General features: G+C 40.2%; 2 protein-coding genes across 7 annotated transcripts in view; both read right to left on the bottom strand.

Moving 5' to 3' along the window:
- The window catches only part of znf365 (zinc finger protein 365), a 33997-nt gene extending 33290 nt beyond the window's left edge, over positions 1-707 (bottom strand). For 5 of the 6 annotated variants that reach the window (XR_006827684.1, XM_046065815.1, XM_046065817.1 and 2 more), the window contains exon 1: positions 554-707. The gene's annotated coding sequence lies outside the window, so the exon portion shown is untranslated. Of the gene's footprint in view, positions 1-278; positions 496-553 lie in introns of those variants that run through there. The other variant, XM_046065816.1, reaches the window with a different exon arrangement.
- Positions 708-5267: 4560 nt separating this feature from the next.
- The window catches only part of sult6b1 (sulfotransferase family, cytosolic, 6b, member 1), a 16244-nt gene continuing 2966 nt past the window's right edge, over positions 5268-18545 (bottom strand). The window contains exons 2-7 of the mRNA XM_046065823.1: positions 16181-16293; positions 13664-13753; positions 12564-12687; positions 8300-8394; positions 7878-8034; positions 5268-5828 (exon numbers count right to left, since the gene is read on the bottom strand). Of these exons, the coding sequence (XP_045921779.1) occupies positions 5701-5828; positions 7878-8034; positions 8300-8394; positions 12564-12687; positions 13664-13753; positions 16181-16293 (707 nt within the window). The 3' untranslated portion in view covers positions 5268-5700. The remainder of the gene's footprint in view (positions 5829-7877; positions 8035-8299; positions 8395-12563; positions 12688-13663; positions 13754-16180; positions 16294-18545) is intronic.

Below are 18545 nucleotides of genomic sequence, written 5' to 3'. Positions count from 1 at the left end.
TCTAACTTCCAATTTAACAATGGATGAAATGGAGGTGTGTCTCTTTCTCTGGTGAAAGAATTACCAGGAAAAAATGCACCAGTTTACACAGCTTATTGCATACATCTGTGATTAAACACCCTTATAGTTATATGTAAATAAATTAGTTGGGATATATAATAATATATAATCCCTTTAATCAATTGAAATGTATCATTGATTGGCCTTGAAATGTGTAAATTCCCAATAAGCCAAGATGAATCAAAGCCAAGAGGACAGATCGGAAGGCAGCAGCTGACCTGAGCAGCAAACAGCGGCTTTAATCTCCGGACGCAAACTAAACCAAACGGGACATTTTAAATGTTAATTTTTAAAATAACTTTTTTAATTAACGTAATTCTGCGTTTGAACAACCGAGTAACAGGTAAAAACAAAACAAAACATCCTTTAGCATTTAGCTCTAACGTGGCTCTGCTCCGCACTGAACACAGCGGAGGCTAACGTTAGCTTAGCACAGAGAAACTGTCGCCGAATCATTATTTAACGGAAAAGCCGTTAACGTCGCTGCTCTTACCTCCGCGTGCAGGTTAACGGCCGCTTTTCCACGGACCTCTAACCGTTACTGTGTGACGGCGTCACGTCGCAGACAGACAGCAGCAGCTCGCATGATGTCATTCATTCATCCGGGAGGAGACACACGCGGTCAAGCTAGCTAAGCTCACACAGCGATAACGATACGACATCCGGCTAGACCTTTCACAATAAACCTAGAAGGTAGGCGTCAATTCCACTTCCGGTATGGGTTTTTAAAAATAAAGAGCAGTGAGCTCGTCTCATTCAGTTCAGCCCCAGACGGGCTCTGTGTAAGTCAGACGTTTCTAAAGGGGGCAGCAGCTTTTTCAACCATATCAGCAGAGCAGTAAAGCAGGGTAATGCACAGCAGTGGGGCAAGTAAATGTTGTTAAAACATATAACATAATGGCTTCATTCTCATTATATCTCGTAATATTATATCTCAAATTGTTATTCTGCAAATGTCAGAGAACACAGATATGTGGGAAGAGATTTTTAATGTGCAGAAAGTTTTGAACATGAGCAGAAAACCTGCTGAAACTGTTTAAAGACTTTAGGTTTCTTCAGTCATGCCTGCATGTGTGTTGACTCAGCAGGGAGGAAATAAAATGAGAAACAGGAGAAACATATTTGACAGTAAAATATAATGCCTGAGAGCCTTACAACTCTATATTACACTATATTTTTATTTTTTGATTTGTCACCTGAATTTTGTGTTTCCTTTTATATAAATAAAGACATTTCCTCAATGAATTGGTGAGAAAAATGCAGAATGCAGGAAATGAAGTGTTTAAAGCCCTAAATTTTCAGGGGGAGGACCCCCAGACCCCCCCGTGTTAAAATTTACATAAATTTATTTATATGGCCTATGATATTTAATAATTAAAATTTCAGGTTCAGTTGGACTGATGGCATAACAATGTAGCAAATTTTTTGATGGTTGATACAAGTAGAGGTCATTTACTGTTGCTTTATAGACTTAGGCAGCGATGGCGGTGGGGGGGAGAGGTGAGAACATGAAAGATTTCTGGGCTTGGCTAAGACCCCAATGTTTCAAACGCCCCTGCTTAAAACCACATGGTACCTGCCACCTATTTCCAGGAAAAACGCCTAAAATAACAAACCCAAAATAAATCAGTACTATCTCCTCAACCATTTGGCCTAGATGCATAATTCTGGTCTCCTTTGAAAGGTCAGAAGCTAAGGAATATAAATCCATTGTACATTAACATATTTATTTTACCATTACAGACTAAATGTATATGCAATGCAGAAAAAATATATTTTCCTCCTCGCCTGGTAATAAAAGCTCTGTTTTAATGCAATAAACCATTAAAAGCATCATAAAATAGATTATAATGCACCTGAATATCTTCTAATACACCTGGAATACAACTGTAACTGTAAATTTGATGAAAAGAAACAATAATTCAAAAATATAGGCGAATTTCCATGTTTTGGCCATATATACTGTTTATATGTTCACTTTTATTGGGAGTTTTCTTCAAAACATTATTTCTCTCCACACAACCACGTTCCAAATAATATAAAGCTTCCAAAAATCTGAATTTATAGCTTGCAGTTGAATAAAAAATGAAAATGCCTTTAGAAAGGTTTATTTGCACATTAAGAAAGTATGCAACGCTATTAAATTATAGAAGAAATAAATGTGCATTGTCCAAAAAAAACTTAGCTAATGATTATGTGACGTGTTTGCGCCAATCAGTAACAACAAGTTTCTTTTTGGCCAAGTGTTCAATTCTCTCCCTTTGAACATGACAAAAGAGGAGGGAAGGCTAAATCATGCCACATACTGTATGTGCAGGGACGATAGTACATAACTAAAGTTGATCTACTGGAGAAACAGATCTGAAAGCAACACAGAACGCCTGAGAGCATTATACTCTGTTATATTTATATATTTTGAAATGTCACCAGCCACCAGAATTTTATGTTTCCTTTTACATAAATAAAAACATTTCCACCATAAATTGGTGCAGAAACTTTCACCAGAATGCAGGAAATTAAGTGTTTAAAGATCAAAATTTCCTGGGGGACGTCCCTCGTATACTCCCCGCTCATATATCTCAGCATTGAGCAAAACACTTAAAGGATCTTTTCGTCTCGTTCTCCTGAACCTAATATTGCAGTATAAGTGTCTCTTCACACCCCTAATCTGAGCCCCTATGTCCCCACCACATTTCAACACAAAGTGACGCCCTTGAAACTATTAATATACATATAATTATAAACTTGATTTGTTTGTATATTAATATCTTGTCTTATAGGTAGTTAGGCAGATTTATTTTGTCACAACAGGTTATAATGTGAAATTAAGTCAGTAACTCCCTTCTGCAATGTAGCAGACAAATTACATTAATATAAAAGCAGTGTTGAGGAGTAACTAGTTACATGCAGTTTAGTAACCAAATTTAATTACAAAACGAATGTAATCTTTCACAGATACTGGAAAAAAAGTGCTATTAAATTACAGTTATTGAGGAAAATGTTCACGATAACATCGGGGGTTACATCTGAATATTTTCTGTAAAAAGCTCGGCTATATGTTGAATAATATTAATTTTGTAGTTAAAAATCAATGATGAATAACTTGCCCGGAGGCATTTTAATGAGGGTAAATAGTTTTCACATTCACCTTTCCTTCTTCATTTTGTATATGGTGTCAAAGGAACAACAAGTTAATTTCACCAGTGTGGGATCAATAAAGTCTGTCTTATTTTCTTATTATTCATCATTATTGTCTTTTCTGATTGTATCAGTAGGGGGCTCCAGAGTTTAATACTACATGCATTCAGGAATCCTTGTTGTGTTTCCATCTGTCACACTTCACTGTGACGCTTGTTTCTTGCTTGCTCTCCCAGTCTGCACATCTTTAAAACAGATTTTCTGTCTCTAGAAACCGACAAAGATCGAGGTAAGCTGCACACACAAACTCCAGAAACATCTGTTCTCTTACTGTTGACTAATATAAATGGTTAACTTTAAATGTTCAGGTAAAATTTTGCACAACAGCAGTTTGTTCATCTCCACAGTGTTTGTCGTGTTTATAACCCTGGTTTTATTCACTGATGTTTGTCTCCCGGGTGCACACGACTGCAGATGAACCCAAACATGGCTGCTTGTTTTAGAAGTAATGTTTGACATTTTGGGAAATGCCCTTATTCGCTTTCTTCCTGAGAGTTATAGGAGAAGACTGAATAACACACACACGTTACTGTTTCATTCATTTATTTTAATTTTTAATATATTTGTATTTTTTTAAACACACACACACTGTTTTATTTATTTATTTTAATGTAATATATTATTTTCATTTTGTAACACATTTTATTTTTATTGTTTTTATTTTTTATTAACACACACAAACACAACTTTTACTGTTTTATTTAATTATTTAATGAAATGTATGAAATTAATTGTTCTTATGTAATTTATTTTGTAGCTTTGGCAATATTGTTGTTATACATTCATGCCAATAAAGCTGATTTGAATTGAACCACTCTCCTGCAAAGCTACAGCCAGTTAGCTTAGCACAAATACTGGAAACGGGGGGGAACAGCTAGCCTGGCTCTGCCCAAAAGGAAAGAAAATCCACCTATCAGCACCTCCTAAGCTCACTTGTTAATACGTTATATCTCATTTGTGTTAGCTGTACAAAAGTGCAGAAAAGACACTTTGCTGTATTTAACAGTCAAATATTGGGGGTATTGAGGTCCCAAAATGTAAAAAAGGGCGATTAGTAGTTGCCATTTAGCTGACGTACATAAGCGTTCGCTCGCCAGCTGCTTTTCAGTAACCAACGTTATTTGTGTCTCTCTCACCGGAGGCTCAGCAACGTGAGCACAGCTAAATGTATTGGATGAAAACGAAACGGATAGTGAGCTGGACTGAATATTATTAATCAGATTGTTGTCACACTTTATAACATTATAGTTAGACCACTAACATTACTAGTGATTGGGTCTTCCTCTGTGTTGTTGTCCTGAGCTGTTAATGTAGCAGTCTTGTATAATATGTGGGTCACCTAAGTGACAGTGAAGATGTGTACCTGAGTATCGGAACAATTACAATAGATCTAAATTGAATGTTATGAAGCAAACAGCAGTAGATCCGTGCTAATGTTTGCTGGCTGCCCTGGCCTTGTATTGTTGCAACCGCATTTGCTTTGTAGCGTTACATCCTTTCTTGCAGGCTAAAACGCACTTTGACATAATACAGTACAGAAGTAGACCGGAAAGTAGTATGGGTTGGGTTAGCTGGTGAAGTTATGTGGAAAGCTTTGCACCAGATAACGTAGCCACAGGTCAGCGTTAGCCGGCGAGCTAGCGTTATCTAACTTTGGCCACTAAAGCACAAAATATTCCCAAGCTTTGCAGCGGAGGTCTCTCCGTGGCTCAAGCCTTTCTGATGTTGACTGTTTTCATCCATCGTCAGTCTGATTCTCGTTTGGCCTCACAGGCTTCAGCACATAAAACTAACTGTTGTTTTTTATCTTTACGTGGAGTTTATGTTTGAGTCTGTGTTTTGCTGTGAGCTGGTTGTTTTGTGGTGTTAGTGGACTGCATATCGTTAGCTGCGGTGTTGTCGCTGTAGTCTGAGAGAGGCTCGGGAGCGCGTGCAGGACTGAATCCCGACCCGGTGCTTTCACATTAAAAACAGGTGTGTGGGTCATTTCTATGTGATGTTACAGCCTGTTGACAAAAAGGAAGTAAAAAGTGATTTATTGACACGTGATTTCTTTGAAAAACTACAGACAGTCTTTAATGTTTTCTGTTGGAGAACTTGTACAACAATAGAAATTCACAGGTTGGAGTAAGACAACAACTCATAATGCACTTTTCACCTTCTTTCTTTCATTTATTTCCTTCTTTCTTTGAGCCTGTCATTAGGAAATTTTGGCCCTTAACTGAGCCTCCCAGGCAGATGTCTGCAGACTCCTGAAGAATGAAATGCTTCAGGTTGAAGATGGTAGCGGGTTGATGTCGTGATCGGGGTTGAAGTCCAAACCAGGTGAAGAAAGATCTGTTCAGTGCCGGCGGGGGAGGTCTGTCCAACTCAGCTCAGGACAGAAGAGTCCCCCAAGCTCTTCTTCTTTCTGCGTTCCCTTCCTCTTTCCTTCCTCGGTTCCTACTGACAGTGCGTTTGGTAGTCGAGTTTGACTCCCAGTCTCGTTCCTGCCAGGTGTTTGTTGAAGGCGTCGTCCATCTGTTGGCTCTGTTCTGGTGTAAAGTGGTTCTTCCAGTCCCCGACCTCTCCTGCTCAGGGAGAAAAAAAAAGTTCAGATTTTCATTAAAATTTCTTGAGTAGCTTTTAAATGAAATACACTTGAAACCCAAGATGCTGTTTCATCTATTCGTGTCTCAAAACACTCTGCTGCACACATTTGAAAGGAGTAATTCATAATTTCAGGCCTCTCTTTTTGAGCGTTAGATGCTAAGCTAGGCTAACCACATTCAAAACTACAGCTCTTTATTGTACAGACATCTGAACATCTCAACTTATACTTCTGCTGTGTACCCTAAGTCGTAGCCTGACGCGCACTTCCAAAAAAAATGTAATGTCGTGGCGACGCAGACCGCAAGAACTGTGATATGTCTACCTGGTAGCATTTAATTTCCTCCTGCGCATTTCTGGCTAGTCCTTCTTCAGCCTCAACCGGCTCAAGCGTCGTACATACCATCTACTCCGACGCCTTCTCTCGTTTCACTACAAGTAACGGCTGTTCAACATCAGCTCAAACCCCAACATGATCCGCTCACTTTCAGTTGCCATTGTTAGTAGTAGGGCTGCAACGAACAATTATTTTCATTGTCGATTAATCTGTTTATTATTTTCAGCCCCTAAAAGTCTTGGTCTTGTCTCGGTGGGCTTGACTTGGTCTCGGTTTGGGTGGTCTTGACTACGACACTACTAGTTTGTAGGAGCCTACTACAGAAACGAAGAACAAGAAACTCAACACCGTGGAACCTAGAAACCCCTTAGCCAGCTAGCGGTTCGGCGGTGTAACTGCACAGTTACGCAGACTCCAACGCACGTGTAAATGCTCATGACGGCACATAGGCTACATCGTCGGCTATGGCGTAGGCTCTACATAGAAGTATAAATTGGCCTTTATTCTGAAAAGTGTTTTTCCCAAAATGCTGAACTGTGCCTTTAAGTCTTCCTAAATAGTTTGAAAGAGTCATAGACTGTATATAAGAAGTGGACGTAGTCATGGTGACGTCACCCGTTGGTTTGTGGACCACCGTTTTGAAGCGTCGAGTTTGGCCGATAGGTCACCGCCATGTTGAGTTTTTGCAACCAGGAAGTGCCCGGAAGTGACCATATTTGGACGAGACTTAGCTAGATGCATCTGTAATTCACGTTAACTGTCATTTTAACAGGGCTTAAAACTAAATATACTCACCAGAGAAAGTGAACAGCCGACTCCTAATACGCTTTTTCAACAGCGCTGTTAAATTTACATAGCGCCAAGGGTACGAGTCACTCTAGCCTGATTGACAGGTCACCATGGTAACGACTTGTCAATCTTAGATAATCGCGCCCTGAAACATACTCTGCTTTATGGTCTATTTTAAAATAAATGGGACCATAATTTACCAAATGAACATCATTTTGTATTGAAGAAGACTTGAAACTAGCGACTGAGACCATAAAGTCATCAGGAAAGTCTTTACTGAGGTAATAAATCAGCTGAGAAGTAGAAACATTTTACCATTATTTCTAATGGAACCGGACTTCTTTTTGCAACCACAAGAGTCGCCCCCTGCTGGCCGTTCAATAGAATGCAGGTTTCTGGGATTTGCGCGTTCGCATCAGATCGCTGACCGGAAGGCTTGGTGAGAAGGCACGTTCCACTTTTCAGAAACGTTCATGACACAGACTTGTAATAAAAACTGGTGTAAATATGAGTTGAACTTGCAGCCGTGTTATTGTTTGGCTTCTGAACTCTTGGACTGACACTTGGATCTCACACAAATACATGTTGCTAGGCCGAGTTTGAGTTTTATTTAAGCCCAGAGTTCCTCATAATGCCAGATATGTGCGCGCTAAATTACAGGGGAACGTGTACAAAATAATGCACATGAACATATAGATTTTCAAAAACGCTTCAGTGTTTACGTCAACATGAGCAGAAACTCCAGTGAAGAGAGAAAACCTAGAATAAGTACTATGTAGCATGTATGTGCAGAAAATATACACATTGCAGTATAATTTTAAAAAATGGCCATTAATGGACTTGATAAAATAATAATTTCAGTAAAAACAACCAAATGTTTTTGTTGTGGTGAAAAAATGGGCACCTTTTCTGAAGATGACGTTTCCCATAGTGCCGTGGGAGTTAGCGGAGCTCTGCTTCATGGCGCTGAAGGTGCTGCCCTCTGCGATCTTCTGGACTTGAGCCTCCGTCAGGCTGAAGCCAAAGAAAGTGGCAATCTTACGGATGCCCTCGCTCAGGTCCTGCAAAACAGGAAACCGAATCAGAGCCACTACGGACACTTCTACTGAAATCTTATCACAAACTCTTCGTCAGCATGGAAGGGGACTGTGTGTTGACTGTGATAAAAATCAATCAAGTTTAACACTGATGGATGAGTTGACAAATGGTCAGCAGAAACTATATCTATCATTTTGACATTTCACTTGCTAATTCAAATACTCAAATATAATTTTTTAAAACAACTTTATTAATCTTACATATTTGAACAATCAGCGTGTGATTTACCCGTTTCAGATCTTCATAGGTGACAACCATGACGTTGGGGTCGTCCATCTTCTTCTCCCAGGCCAAAGCGTGATCAAAGTATGACCCCCAGGGAACTGCACACACACCAAACAGATCAGCCGGGAAGTATTGATGTGGTGTTTTCCAAGTCAAAAGATGTCTAGTTGTTTAGATTAAAACAGCTTAGAGACCAACAGGATAAAGATCTAACACTTTCTCTATGCACAAAAAAGGCCTATTTCTCTCAAATATTGTTCACAAATCTGTCAGAATCTGTGTTAGTGAGCACTTCTCCTTTGCCGAGATAATCCATCCACCTCACAGGTGTGGCATATCAAGATGCTGATCAGACAGCATGGGTATTGCACAGGAGTGCCTTAGACTGGCCACAATAAAAGTCCTTAGGCTGGCCACAATAAGGCCACTCCAAAATGTGCAGTTCCGTCAAACACAGCACAGATGTCGCAAGTTTTGAGGGAGCGTGCAATTGTCAGGCGGACTGCAGGAATGTCCACCAGAGCTGTTGCCTGTGAATTGAATGTTCATTTCTCTACCATAAACCGCCTCCAAAGGCGTTTCAGAGAATTTGGCAGTACATCCACCCGGCCTCACAACCACAGACCACGTGTAACCACACCAGGCCAGGACCTCCACATCCAGCATCTTCACTTCCAAGATCGTCTGAGACCAGCCACCTGGACAGCTGCTGCAACAATCGGTTTGCATAACCAAAGAATTTCTGCACAAACTGTCAGGAACCGTCTCAGGGAAGCTCATCTGCATTCTCGTCGTCCTCATCGCGGTCTCAACCTGACTGCAACTTCACACAGCCATTGAAGAGGAGTGGACCAACAGTCCACAGGCCGCAATCAACAACGTGATCAACTCACTGCACTGCGTGAGGCAAATGGTGGTCACAGCAGATACTGACTGACCCCACATTTTCAAGTGGCCTTTTATTGTGGCCAGCCTAAGACACACCTGTGCAAATACCCAAGCTGTCTGATCAGCATCTTGATATGCCACACCTGTGAGGTGGATGGATTATCTCTGCAAAGGAGACTCACTTACACAGATTTTGACAGATTTGTGAACAATATTTGAGAGAAATAGGCCTTTTTTGTGCATAGAGAAAGTCTTAGGTCTTTGAGTTAAGCTTATGATGAATGCGTTTATAATTTTGTTCTGTGTGTGTGTGTGTGTGTGTGTGTGTGTGTATATATAAAAAAAAATACAGGGCTAATGGGGAAAGTGGGAACAGTTGTGCAGGTGGGCGAGCAGGTCATGTCATGGGGAATGGTGATAACATGGGTTGATGCAGGGCAGGGAGTGGCAGGATCTGAAATGACTGCACAGTTTGTACATGGCAGGAAACAAATTGGGCAAAGGAATGTGTCAGTCACTGTGAGTGGAAGCTTCTAGCCTTACAAAAACAAGCCTGTGCGTGAGACTAAAGTTAACCTCTAAACAGCTATATAATCTCTGGGCGGTGATTTGATGGTAGAGTGACAGAGCACAATAAAGGCGGCTGGAGCCTTTATGTTGCAGAGACAGCACATTTCATGCTTCTACCACAGTTATGTAATGACTGGCTACTGTGTAGATTAAGATTTCACGCTCGAAACGTACAATAAGTTGCCAGTTTTTTAGGTCCATCTAACTAGGACTAATGCAATAAGTTCTACCTGCTCTTTCTGTTTTCTCTTGAAGTTTTCTGACTCGTGTTTTTTTTTTATTCCAAAGCAACTTACAAATTGACAAACAACATACAAGTATCAATAAAGTAAGAGATCTACAAGTGACAATAGATCCTAGTAAGAACTGTTAGCATACGCAATCAATGGGGTAAATACCTAGGGGAACAAGTAAGAGTTAACAAATAGTGCAATCCATGATGCAAGAGAATTATAAAGAGATATAGAAGAAGAGCTCAGGAAGTGCATGTTAGAGGTTAGGAGTTAGAGGTGTTACAAGAGGTGTTCTCAGAAGAGTTTTCAGGAGCGTCTTGAAGTTCCACCATTGTGGTGTCACCGATGACAACAGGGACTGAGATTGCTTTGTGTGTAGGGATGGCAGAGCCAGGCAGCGGCGTGAGCCTGTAAGGACTTTGGTTTTGTGTTCATGTTTTTCCTGTTTTTAGTCTGTCATGGTTTGGTGTTTAGTGTTTCTTCTGTGCAGCCTTTTTCATTCTTAGTTCAGTTGTAAACTAAACTAGTTGTTTAGTGCTTAGTCTTCAGTCCTACAGTAGGTCTCCGTGTTTAGTGTAGTCCCTACCCTGGTTTTGTTCCGTGTTTTCCGTTTTACTTTGGTAACTCTGTCCTCGTGTGTTCCCATGTGCTTTGCTTCCTGTTTTATTTTGTAATGATCAGTTTTCATGTGTCCTTGTCTGGCTTTGTCTTCTGTTGTTTGATTACCTGATGCATTTCATCTGTGCATCCCTCCCTGCTTGTTTGCCTGTGTATTTAAGCCCTCAGTTCTGTTCTGTCTTTGTGGCATCCTCGTCTACGTTGAGTGTTCTGTCCTGTCCCCTCCATTTATTGGATTTTGTACCCTTGCCTTGAGCTCTTTGGAAGCTTATTTCAGTTTAGTTTTTGTTTTAGTAAATCATTAAAACTGCATCCACCTCGCAAGTGTCTGCATTTGGGTCCACAACTTATTTTGTCTGCCATTGCACTCAGCCCTTCCATGACAAACCTTGTATTATGGAGTTTAGGTAGATGGGTTCAGACCTAGTAGTCACTCTGTATGCAAGCATTAGTGACTTGAATTTGATTCAGGAGGCCATGGGTAGCCAGTGGAGGTCTGAACCATTTGTAGGGGTTTCACCACACAAGCTGGAGGACCCACTATGAGGGCAATGCAGTAGTCGATGCGAGAGATAACCATGGCCTGTACCAGAAGCTGAGTGTGGTAATGAGTAAAGTAGGGCCTGACTTTTCTTATGTTGCATAGAAGAAAGCTGCACCTGTGTGTCCAAACATACTGCCCTCGCTGTTATGTATACAAGTCTGCGTTTTCTTGTTGTTCATTGTCCATTCGTCTGTTTTAGGGTCAAGTGTCTCTGCCTGCTTCCCTGTTCTGTATGTTTGTTTTGGATTCAGATACATCCAACACAGTGATTTCCACAGTGACCCTGCTGAGTCTGCAGCAGCACACTGTGTAGAATAGCCCATAAACACAGCGGGGCTCATAAAGTCAGTGGTATTTCTGCCGCAGGGGAGATATATACTCACAGCCTATAATCTTGATGCAGGTTACACATTTTGTGCCCAGTTTAGTTAAAGTTCCCCTGGAATTGCTTGAACTTGAATTCAGTTTCTCACAACTCTATGATTTGGACTGAGAAACAAGGATATACTTCATGATTTGACTGTTACATCCCTTCAAAGCTGGTGATAGTATACATTTGTCTTCTTGACAACTATTCTAGGACCAGCTGAATGGATGTCATTGAATGTAAACCACGAAATAAGTATTTTGTATGTGTCCGAAATGTCTCCACTTCCGCCCCAAAAAGGCACTATTTCTTCCTGTTTGAGTACTTGTTGAGGAAAAACTACAGTATTCAGCTGATTAAAGATCTTCAGTAGGAACCACTGGGCTTGGGGCTGAGAGCAAACAGACAGGAAGTCAGAAAGAAAGTATTAAGAGACGGATTAACACAGAATATAAGATGTATGTAAAATTAAATTTAGATTTTCCTTCCCCAAAAAACTAGAAAGCATGCACTCACACAGCTCATACCTGCACAAAGGTTGTTGTAATAAAGGATGATGTTCATACATTTTAATCTGCATCAAAATGCACACACTGACCAACAATAATAAGTCAGATAATAGTGACAAAATGTAAAGAAACACCTAATATTAACATAAATATGCATTTGTTACTCAGGCTTAACATTCCACCAAATCTCATATCCTCCTTTTCTCCAGGCCAGTTTGTCTTTTCCCATGTGTTTCAGCCTTTTCCTTAGTCTTTGCTCTCCCACGGTTTTTGGACTTTCACTTTCTTTTGATCCTGTAAAGGCTTTTTTTGGGCTTTTACCATTAAATCATTGTTACATTGCACCAGCTCTACCTCAAGTTGTATTTGGGTCCTGTTCCTCGTGTTCCTGGTTACCTCGTTTGCATTATTTGTGCGAGAATATCTCATCATCATATGAGATCCAATTAATAACAAATAGACTGGATCACAAAATAAGCACCGACTATTACATACTTCATGTCTTTTGCTCGTGAAGGCGGCAAGTGTGTTTTCTCACCGTTTCCACTCAGGAAGCCGGAGAAGAAGGATTCCCAGGACTGTGCTGGGAGGACAGGGTTGTTGTTGGAGAAGTGGTAGAAGGAGACCAGGGTGTCTTTAGGGTTCCTGAAGATCACCAGCATCTATAAAATAAAAGGAGCATGATAAAAATAAAAAGCAAAAAAAAGCGGTAAAATACAGAATGCATGTAATAAAACATAAGACAGAATAAAAAACAAAATAAAATTTAAAAAATGCTAAAAAACTGCTTTTCAAACATAAAGGAGACAGAGCAATTCATGTAAATGGCTCTGATTTTATTACAAAGATGACTTATTTTTTAGTGTTATTCCCATTTACTGTCACGACCCCCTGGTCGTGACCCTGACCTTTTTTAGTACGCGTGTGAATATAGTTTATTGAGTTCTTTGCCCTTTTTGGTATGTCTGCTGTGTGCTTGGTGTGTTTTGGTTTTGCTTCTGTCTGTGTTCTGATTTCTCCCGCATGCTCCGAGGCTGCTGGTGGGTGTGGTCGCCCGTGCGCCTGTCTACTCACCTGGGTTCATCAGTTCAGTCACGCACCCCTTTTCCACATCCTGCGATCTTCTCATAAATAAAAGCCAGACCAACCTTCCAGTCCCCGCTGGATCGTTGTGCCAGTCAGTATGAGCACATGCCAGCCAACCCAGTCCTGAACTTTCTGAATCTTGTCTGTTTTTTGAGATACCCTGTCTTGACCGCAGAGTACTAGCCTGGACCCGGATTACTCACCAGCATCACAAGATCCAGAGGACTGGAACCCGGACCGGAACCCTCTGACCAACCTGAACACTAACCGCCCAGCCCACACCTCTGTTTGTACTTGTTTTGAATAAATTCTTCTTTATTTGAACTACACTCTGGTCTGCGTCTGAATTCTGGCCCCCGGTCCTGACAGTTCCATTTATTTAAACTCAAACCATTAATGTTAAATTGACAATAAGATATGAAAAGATTAAAAATAATAAAGGATATGTAAATTAAAGTTGGAGCAGGCCTGTGCAATATATTTATCCAACATTGACTTTGTTAGAGGCATGTGAGAGTCGATGAGCAGAATCCATTTGTTGTGGAAACTTACTTTAGTTTTCTTTGCATAGAAGGAAGCGGGGATGTTGTCAGGGTGCATGTGAGTCCCCAGAAACCTCGGAGAGGGAGTCTCCTCCTTGGCCTGAGGGGGGAAGACAGGGAAGGTAAATTAAAGTGCTGCAGTTTAGCATTAGCTGTCACATAATGCCACCAGAATGAGATTTTTCTTATCAAACTTCATGCCAGCGTTTTCACCAAATTAAGCAAAAACTTAAGGAAATAGAGATAAAACCACAACATTTAATTTTTAAACTTAAAGGCATGTGCAGGCTAAACAAATAAGATGCAACGTGTTTAATTAGTGAGGGTTAAAGTTACCTTTGGACGGACTCTTTCAGTCTTTATGCTAAGCTAAGCAGCTAACTAGCTTCATATTTAGAGTGGTATAAATCTACTCTAACTCTCACCATGAAAGTGCATATTTATATTTTCCAAAAGGTGGAACTACTCCTACTCCAGCTTCTGTTCACTGCCTAATGCTTTCTAAGGATTTCAACATTTCAGAGTTCAACGCATGACAGACCACAGAAAGCTATTCTCACACAAACACACCAAACCATGTGTTCGTGATTAAAGCGTTGGAAGAGGCCCAGCAGTGTGTTTCAGCGAGGTTTCCTAGAAGAACACAGCGAGGTTTCCTAGAAGAACATCTGCATTTTAGTTTAATTCAGTTATTTAGTGTATCTTTTGTTTTTCAAACGGGACGTAAGAATGTGTTTTTATGATACTGCAGAAACACCCTCACAGACTCAAGACTGCCACATTATCTGATGAACTTTGTTTGACTTTTGAGCTTCAGCAGATCTACATCCAAAACATCAGCTTACTCAGTGAGGTTTGGTCTATTTATCTATGTTCTATTTATAGTTTTTCATTATATTCCAGTCAAATCTAATATAAATTTTACTCATGGATGGTGGTTACAAATAATGATGCCTGACGTCAGCTGGTTAATTTGCTTAATCTTCGCAGTTCTTTAGACCGCGGTGGAAGGAACGTTTTAATTCCTTGAAAAGAGATCCGGGGACTCAAAAGTCCCTGGTACGTACCACTTTTGAGTCCCTCCAGGGGCAGAAGAGGAAGGAGGAGACACACTCAAATGTATGAAGTGGTGGCATCCAAAAAGGCAGTCAAAACTATTTAGAATATTGTTGCATATAATAATTATTCTGTAGACAATAAACAGTTTTGTGATTATAATGTCTGCTTCATCTCAAACGTCAAGCGTCTTTGCCCCAGACTGCTTCTGTTTGCTTCTAGTCATGGATCAAGTTTTAGTGCACTAGATTTGAAAATTGGGCTTTAAAAAGACAAAACTATACACGGTCACAACGATGACAAAACACAGAACAGAAAATAAAACTCGCACTTAAAACCGGCAGAAGGGAATGTTTAAGCGTTGTATAAACAGGATGTAAAGTATTCAGGAATAATCTTTTTCAAATGACACCTGGTAGCGGAGTAACCAATCACAGATGGTTAGCCTGCTGACAAAATGTGAAACTACTCAGTGGCGTCGACTCTCACAGGGAAGATATCTGAAATAACATCTCGTCTCGCTCTAACATGCAATTTGTCTAGACACAACCCACAGACCGGAGTGCTTTCCCGTGTCCCTGTAGCGTGTTTCTAAAGGGTCAACGAGGAGAAACATGTCAGAAATCAATCTTCCTGCCTCCCGGGGCATCATTAGTGTCTCTGGCTGATGTGTGTAATAAAATATGTGCACAGCTCCTCAATCGATTCACTCTTTAATTTCACAGACCACAATGTGTCATTCTACAAAGCCCAAAGTCAGCACTGTCAAAAATGGTGTAGCTGAAGAAGGTCTTATTCTTTAGGGTCTTTGCAATCTTGCAGATTTGATAAATTATTAAATTGTTGTATTTTCTCATAGAGCTTTGCGTATTTGAATAAAGGCCCATCTGGGACGAGCATTATAAACTAGCTTAGGCTAGAATGCTGCGGTATGTTGGTCCAAGCTAAATACCATTAAAAATGAACATAAAAGCATAAAAATTTTATTTTCAGTCTGTCAACATGAAAAAAAGTCTTATCCGATTATTCAGATTTGAAAAGATATTCAATTATTGCCTAAAGCCTCAATTATTATATCTTTCAAATTGTTGTTCTGTGGATTATCTAGAATAACCAGGTCATTGCTTCAAAGAGAGACATCCTGTTGAATTCTTGATAGTTTTTGAATTCCTGTGAGCAGCTCTAGGGACGGAGGCAGAGGCCATCAAAATAATAAGTTGAAAGAGGCTGAAAAGCTTCAGAGAGCTGCAGAGTACATAACTATGAATGACTGTTTTCAGCTTACACATAATTATTTGAGAGATTTAACGGTAAAAATGTTGATTATAGTGAAACTTTAATCTGTTACAGCTCAACGAAACACAGCCAGACTTGTATGTATCGGCACGCCTTAGCCGGCCACCTTAACCCTTTCTGCCTGCTTTCCTACCACACACACACACACACACACACACACACATCTGGTGTCCACCTTTAAGGCTTCTGGTTCAAGAAACTCGATCAGCGGCGGCCCCTTGGACTCCGTGTTTACCCCTGTGGCCTCTGCAATGATCTTCTTCAACACCCCGACCATCCAGTTAAAACCTGCACACAGATGCACACGTTGTGTTTCAGACACGGAGTAGAGTTTTGTTCTGGTCAGCTCAGAAACGTCCCTTATTCTTACAGGGAAAAGGACAAAAGATGCAAAACACTTTTATTCCTGATGCAGCCAGTAAGAATAACATGAATATTCCACTCACAGTAACAGCAGACTGTGAATGTATGTTTGTAAAAACATTTTAACTTTGCAGGAGTGGAATCCTTGCTGCTTCAGTTTATTTTAAAACAACAGAACGCAGCGTACAGGGACAGTGATGCCTTTATACTGTGCACATTTTGGATTATGCAGCTGCTGCAGGTCATTTCTTTCATCTGTTTCACATCTCTTCTTTCAGTTTGGCAGCGAGCCAGTGTGTTACTACGCTGCGAGGACAATCCTGTTTCCCCTGACAGGCCCTGCTGTTGAATAATAACTCTGGATCACAGGTGGGGAAACATCCGTTGGGGTAATTTAAAGGTGTTTATGACCTGACAGGTTGACTGTTTGTGTTGACTAATTATGAATCTTCAATAACGAGCATCTATTTAACAGTACTTTTATGTGTGATTCTCATTTTTGATGTTTCTTTAAATGCAAACTTACAGTAGGAGGACCACTCAACTCTTTTTTTACTGTACAGACAGCCAAAACCCATTTCTGCCATGAGAGCAACAACATATTTGACCTTTCCTCAAAACGACATGTACGAGTGTTGGCAAGTAGTTACCAGCATCTAGTTACCTAAGTCACATGACGTTTAACACGTGGTAAACGCTGTGAAACAGTTGTAGTTAAGTTAGGTTTAGGCAACAAAACTACTTTGTTAGGTTTAAGAAAAATGACAACTGGCTTCCCCCCCCCCCCCACACACGTGACTCTAACCTTGGCCTCCTGAGTTAAAGTCCTGAGCCTACTTGACTCACCTATCCACCCCACCACCTCCTTAAAAATGAGAATAAAGCCAACATTTCTGGTATTTATAGTAATACTTTTAGTGTTAAACAATGGCACTAAAGGGTCCCATGTGCGTTGGTACGAGACGGCGAAAGACGTGACAAAGCAGAGCTATTTGACGCCCTGGGAATGAGAACAGGCTGGTTGGAAAGTAAGACAAATGTACTCTTTCCCCAAAACGACATGTACAAGGAATACCAGTGCAGCGACAGGTGTTCCTGACCTTCAGTACGTTAACGTAAGTCACGTGACCCGTGACGTTTAACATGTGGTAAATGTTGTGAAACAGTTTGGTTAGATTTACGAAAAGATCGTGGTTTGGGTACAAAATGAGTACATTATGTAAGTCATCTACAAAACGTTAAAACATGTCACCTTTGACTTTCTGTCACACGGGATTCAAACCTCAGTCAATTCAATGCAGGTTCATTGGCATGAATGTAAACAGTACTGTCAAAGCTACAAATAAATTACAAGAGACCAATTCATTTCATACATTTCATTACATAAAGTAAATAAAACAGTAAAAGTGTGTGTTAAAAAATAAAATAAAAAAATATTAAAAATAAAACAGTAAAAGTGTGTGTGTTGAAAAATAAATAAAACAGTAAACGTGTGTGTATTAACAGACAAAAAAAAAAAAATTGTTTTCTTTTTACATTGCAGAATAATAGAATTTGGCGCTCAAATTGTTTTAAAAAAAAAAGAAAGACAGATGAAGAGGTTTAAGATAGCGCTATGTAATTAATCTGTGTAATCCAGTTGGAGCTCCCTTAAAAAATGACACCTGGCTACTTCCTGGAGTGAGTGAGAATTGATTTGTGATCTAGTTTTAGACTAGAGATGTAAAGTGCAACACACAAAGACACCAGTGACAGGAAAATATATCACCGGCAGCAGATCGTAAATATGAGCTCGTTGAGTTGAAGGTCGGGCTAATCCTCCTCTACCTCGTCCATGTATCACCGAGAGGTCAGGAAGCCATTATCTGTCTGCTGTGTAACATATTCAGCTGCCCGTCACATCAATAGAGGACGTCCAGACGTTTAAATAGAGGCTCCCATTGGTTGGTCTGACGGTGGACATGTACTGTATAGTCACACCCCCATAGATAAATAGCTCTTTTATTCCCAATACGGGCCCCAGTCCAAAAGGGGCCCCTGTGCATTGAGATGTGGGATGGTTGCGTGTAATCATTCCTCCAAAGGCGATTAACTTATCTGTCTTCGTGTCATTTCTCCATCAGTGAGCTGGTGGGCAAAAAAAAAAAAAAAAAAAAAAAAAAAAAAAAAAAACCTTT

Source organism: Micropterus dolomieu, linkage group LG12 (genome assembly GCF_021292245.1).
Source record: "Micropterus dolomieu isolate WLL.071019.BEF.003 ecotype Adirondacks linkage group LG12, ASM2129224v1, whole genome shotgun sequence".
Lineage (NCBI taxonomy): Eukaryota > Metazoa > Chordata > Actinopteri > Centrarchiformes > Centrarchidae > Micropterus > Micropterus dolomieu.
Note: the sequence above shows the minus strand (reverse complement) of the source record. Positions and strands in the feature narration are given on the sequence as shown.